At 36.5% G+C, this 6,081-nt stretch overlaps 1 protein-coding gene across 4 annotated transcripts in view; it reads left to right on the forward strand.

Annotated features, from left to right (window-relative positions):
- The window catches only part of pcdh11 (protocadherin 11), a 170,116-nt gene extending 165,240 nt beyond the window's left edge, over nucleotides 1-4,876 (forward strand). For all 4 annotated transcript variants that reach the window (XM_007550385.2, XM_016670583.1, XM_016670584.1 and 1 more), the window contains one exon: nucleotides 340-4,876. In XM_007550385.2, coding sequence (XP_007550447.1) covers nucleotides 340-785 — 446 coding nt within the window. In that variant the 3' untranslated portion in view covers nucleotides 786-4,876. The remainder of the gene's footprint in view (nucleotides 1-339) is intronic.
- The last annotated feature ends 1,205 nt before the right edge of the window (nucleotides 4,877-6,081 follow it).

The raw sequence follows: 6,081 nt of genomic DNA on the forward strand, positions 1-6,081 counted from the left end.
ATATATATATATATATATGAACAAGGTTTGATTCATTTTCTAGGAACTCAAAGTCCAACAAAAGAAGGACAAGTGAACTGCAGATGTTTTCCATGGAGAACATCTAGTTGCTTGTTTGAGTCTAGATGCAATACTCTATTTGATTACACTTAGTCTAATTTATGGAAAAATCTGTTTATTTCTGTATGCTTAGATTATTTTGGTTGCCTTCAGCATCTAGTGTGAATTTCATTTTAAATCACCTCAGAAATATGTACAATATATACATGTTCAGTGCCTTTTTAAACTGTTTTATTAACAGTTTTTTTTTTCCTCATCTCCTTTCTGTTCTTTTTGCAGCCATTGAAGTAAATTTGAAGAAAGCTCTGGCTGAGGCATCCGAGACCTGCACCCAGGAGTGTCTAATACTGGGCCACTCTGACAGCTGCTGGATGCCCCCGACCCTGGCCCAGCTCCAGAGCCCTGGCAGCAACAGCCCCACCTCCACCCCTACCACCACCACCATCACTGCTGCGCTCCCCTCCTTTGGCTTCCAGGGAGTAAAAGCTAACATAGGTGGCATGGGGGTCATGGATGGCCGCCACACTCTGGGTAGATCTGTGCCCAAAAGAGATGAGCTGGACAAAGGGTTCACCCGACCACAGTTCTACAACACCCTGGATAGACACTGCAGCAGTAAGAAGGAGGACCCAGTGAAGGTCATTCCTCTGGCAAGCTTCTCCTCGCCTGGGCAGCACACTCCTACTGGTGGCAGCAGCTCTTTCCTACACGAGCACCAGCTGTAATTCTAAGAGACATCTTCACTGGCCTGACTTAGAGTAAACAAAACTCCATCTACAGATGGCTTGAGACTTAATAGTTGCTATGTTTGCGTACATGCGGACGTATGCAGGATTTCAGTAACTTTGATCAGCCCAAGCTCAGTTTTACCAACGACGACACACGAGTATGAATGAAACCACGATAACGATGTTCAGACACAATCAAGTGGAATCAGTCCGACAGCTTATGCATTTGAAAGAAAATGGAAGTCTCAACTCATCATGCGCTTGTATTATAAATAAAAGGTAGTCGTATACCAAAGTAGACTATTACAGGAAGAAAAAAAAAGAGCATTCTTTTGCTTTCTGTTTGGTGATGTTTGCTTAGAGATAAGAAAAAGGGACCCACACACTTAAAGCTTCACAGGCCCAGCTTACAGAGACGGTGTCCTAAAAGACCAATTCCTGGCAAAGATGCAAATGCAAATGCAGTACTTTGTGTTATGAGTGAGCTAAATCAGGCTAAATGTTAATTATGAGCTCTGGGCTGGTGGTGTTTCTGTTTAAGTTCTAGTGAAGTATTGCTCTTTATACCAAGTGTAACAAGCTCCTTTGGCAGTGAGAGATGTTGCTACCCAAACGTGTTTCAGAAGTCTATTTTGGTCAGGGGACTGCAGAAGGGGTTACAAGAGAGAAACATCTACAAAGCATATCTAGGGCAATGGAAGACGCATCTTAATCTTTTGCATTCTACATTTTCACCATGGACCAGAAAGCAAACGCAATTTTCAAAACAACACAAACTATTTGCTCATGCACAAATGCGTACTCACAATGTTTTCCATATGGTGATTGCAGCATCACTGCCAATCCTTTTAAATGTTCACTCCCAACATTACTGCAGTTGCTTGATCTTGAAAGGCAAAAACAGATGTGCTTTGGAAAAATAGCTTCTTTTTTTTTTTCTTTTTTTTTGGTTTTGTTTGCATTTTCAATTTTTCTGCTCAGAAACCCTTCACAAACACATCCATGGATGCAATTATGGCATTCACAGCCTAATTACTTTGATGTGTGATTTCCGCTGTGAACCTTATTGTGGTTTGGGAGCTTAAAGAGATTTGGTTGGTAATCCAGTAATAGATACAAGGGCAGAGAAAAAGGTGACAAAAGCTCAAAGACTGCAGCGTTATATACCTCTTTTGTTCTTGTGTTAACAAAAGTATTTCACACATCAATTGCTTGCAAGTTGGTGAGTTTCGAAGATCAGCTTTTACATTTTGTTGGCACTAGAAAAGAAATCCCAGCTAGAATTTTAACAGCATTTAGCGTCTAATTATATCATCTTTACTTTCTTTGTGTTCTCTCTGCACTTATTATAATAAACACTGGGATTTCTTTAAGAGGTGCCCCCTGAAGGTCATTCCTCACACGGTTTAAAATGGCATCTTTGCCCAAACATGCAAATTTTCTCTGATGATAATAACTACTTCTGACTAACTTGTAACAGATTGGGTGCAGCATAATGTATTGCCACAACAATAAGTAACTTTGCTGATATCCATTTTTCTCTCCTGTGCCATCCGAACCAGGTGTCGACATCATCAGGTATATGGCTCATGCAATTCATTTTCTTGTAGCATCTTGCAAATTGGGAGCAGGCCTAAATCTATAACGTAGCACCATATCCCCGAGGGAAGGTGCGAGGCAAATTGTGTTTGTATGCTCTTAGCTATTTTACTCTCTCCAACAATGCCTCTTAACAACATAAGGGAGATTTATCTGATATTCGCTGAAATGATCACTTAAGGGAACAGTGTGTCAAGGACAAAGAAAGGGCAGTTCAATTTCACCTCAGTCAATTATGAAAATGAATTGAATTCAAATCAGTCAACCCTCCCATACACATCTGTTGTCCCCATCTGAGAACCCAGTTTCAGCTAATTTACCAATACTTTGACTTTTCTTCTGTCTTGTTCTACTTTCTTTTCTTCCCTCATTGTTCTAGCAGACTGAGTGGTATTCCTAATGCATTTTTAATCAAAACGATCGCATATCAAAGGGAGCATACATCATAATGTCAGAGAAAATTGGAGTTTTATCACTGCGCCAAATGCAGATTCAACTCCACATATCAGACACCTGCAATATTTTATCCAAAAGTTGCCTGGGAATATTCATAAATATTTTCAGTCTCTTGCTACCTTTGAATTCACACGGAAGATAAATCTGTTAAGACTCCCGACAAAATTGTCAGATAAAAAAGAGGTTTTAGATTTTTTTTTGTTGTTGTTGAATTGTTTATAGATACATTGAAAATTGTCCCTTCTCTTAGACTCCCCACCCACATAGCAAGATTAAATAAAAGTTAAATGTATTTCCATGCCACATTTAAAAACAACAAAAGTGGTGTTCAGCTAAAATAATACATTTATTGAGACTATATTAAATTGCCAATCTATTAGGTGCACTAAGTTCAAAGAGCATCAATAACAATCATTCATATTCAACAAATATTAACACGATAAACCACCTCTGGGGTGAGGCTGAAGAGGAAATCCACAAGATGGATGAGCAGCAACTGTATGATGCTATCCTCTCAACATTGTTATTGTATGGGAGGAATGTTTTCTACATTTTGTTAGACTTACTGAATTAAGGATGTTCTGGAGATAAAAAAGGAGTCCGACTCATTACTAGGAAGGCTTACCTAATAAAGTGGCCAGTGAGTGTGTATGTAGTGTTGGTATGTAATCATATACGCACAATTGCACTGTAATTAAAATGAGCTTATACTGAAATATCCAGTCACCTGTGAACATAATATTTCCTGTCTTTAAGTATTACAAATAAATTCATGAATATAAACCAGTTCCATTCAAAGCCCAATTCGTATTTTCTCTTTGGTTCTTGAAAACTAGGCTGCATTTGGTTTTATCATGTTGTTCCTGATGTATATTGGGTGATGTATTTTTTATTTTTTTTAAACAAAGTCATATCATTTGACTGCCTATTATTATTATACAACATAAGGCAGCTCTGGGGAAGTAGTTTATTTTATTTTTTTTCTGTGTCAAGATTACTTTGTCTAAGGAATTATTGGAAAAGTCCAAATGATTAATGGTCACACGTTTTCACTTTGCATGATTGTGCTCTCAATGTTTTCATATTTTCTTTTGTCATTTCACTGCAAAGACAGAAAACTGAGAAAAAAAAAAAATATATATATACATATATATTAAAAAAAACAGCAAAGCCTTTCCTTCCTTACCAGATTCTTTAAGAATGAGTGTTATAGATCACCATGTCAACTCTGTGTCATAGTTTGCATGAACTGTTTGGACTCTAAAACGACATTCTGACATTTTGTGGACTGTGTGCTTCATGCATCCACATCTCTAGAACCAGTATCCGTGTAGATATTAACCTCTCTTCCTGTTCCTCCACTTAATGGAGCAAGACAAATGTTATACAGTGTACACATTCAAACCTTGTGAAGTTACCATGCCACATGTACCTCTACAGAGTCACAAATATCTATACAGTCACTTGATCTGGATTTGAAATTGTACATAGCAGTACCCCCTAAGAAATGACAGTGGTTGCAAACTTGAAAGACTCTGAAAGAACTGGAATTTACTTGGTTCACAACAAACAAAAAGGGAAATACATAGGAAGTGATGAGATGACAATCTCTGTTGTAATGTAAATGACTACATATGCATAATATTCATGAGACTGAATGTGTTTATAGGTGATCTTGTGTATGTGCAAGGGAGCACGTGTCTCCTTGCAAGTATGGGCGGGTGTATGCGAGTGTGTGAGCTACCACACACCTCGCTGAACGATTTTGTGTACACAAATGTATCTTGTACAAAAAGAATATAAAACATGATAGAAGACTTAAGTATATGCTTGTAAATTAGTCATCTGTGAGCCAGGTAAAGTTTGCTTTAAGAGACGGCTTCAATGCTTGCCAGCAAATCTGTATTAGTCCGTTAAAGATATACGGTCTGTGTTGTCATGCCTTTGTAAGATATCCATCTTAATTCTATGAAGGAAAAAAAAAAAAAAAACCTTGCTATGAATTTTAATTGAGCCATTAAATATTGAGACCTCAAAGATTGTATGGATCCAGTTTTTTCTAACTGTTTTTTATTGTTTGATGTGATTCTTCCGGCAGCTTTTTTTTTTTTTTTTTTTGGTATTACAGTAATAGACATGAAGTAACAAATATTGTCAGTATTTTTCTCATGACAGGTGAAATATTGTGTAAACCAAGCACAAAATGGTATGAGGCAGTTTTAGTTTTCCAAAAACTAAGCAATAATGAGGGAATTATTTGAGTTTTGAAATACAAGTGCAAGTTAAAGTAAAATATAAAAGATATTCTTGTGATTGAAGAGTTTTTCTTGGAAGGAAATTTAACCAAACTTGAAGAGGTAGTCGCTTAGACTAACCTAACTCACCTAACTACTGAATGTTGACCTCAGAATAAACACAGCAGGTTAAATGAACATTAGTGTAAAAAACAGTATCACACTGGAAAGCTCCAGAAAATTACCCGTAGAATTAAAAATCTCGTAGAGCAGTGAAAAGAGGATAATCTAGGAGTGCAAAGAGCATTTTACAAGTCCATATCTGACAACATCAATATTGAAATGTTCAAAGACATAGTAAGGAACAAATGGCTTTTTTTCAGTTTGATTAACAAATATAACCATTTTCTCCTTTTACTTGCACAAAAAACAAACAAAAAAAAAATACTGTAATGTCAACTTTGAAGTGGATGAACCCCTCTGCAAGAGATGTTATCAAAGATGCACGTTTCATATTTTCACAGAAAAGTTATATTTATTTAATAGTGCCATAATTGTTGAGAAGTGTGCAATACCAAATGTCCGTAGTTGGACCTGAAACAGATGAAGGCTCACACCAAACACCTTCAGTCATATTCAGTATATTGGAATATGACTGAAGTTAATTTATTTCAGTAAGTTCATTTACTGAGTGAAACGCAATATAGAAATTAATTACAAAAACAGACTGATGTTTTCAAGTATTTTTTTTATTTCTTTTCTGGTAGTTGCTTACAGGTAAAGAAAACTTGACATTTAGTTTCTTGGAAGGATGAGAATATTTCATCAGAGCAATAAAAGAAAAAACATATTTTTAGTACAGAAATGTGTTCTTCATGAATCGTATGTTTAATTCATGGTTAAAGGTTAATTTTCAAAGGGTTCTTATAATCTGGAAAACAAGCTTCATCAAAAGACATGTTCTTATTTATTGGGCATGACGGTAAATAAGGGCACACACCTCT

This window comes from Poecilia formosa, unplaced genomic scaffold (genome assembly GCF_000485575.1).
Source record: "Poecilia formosa unplaced genomic scaffold, Poecilia_formosa-5.1.2 Scaffold35, whole genome shotgun sequence".
In the NCBI taxonomy this organism is placed as follows: Eukaryota; Metazoa; Chordata; class Actinopteri; order Cyprinodontiformes; family Poeciliidae; genus Poecilia; species Poecilia formosa.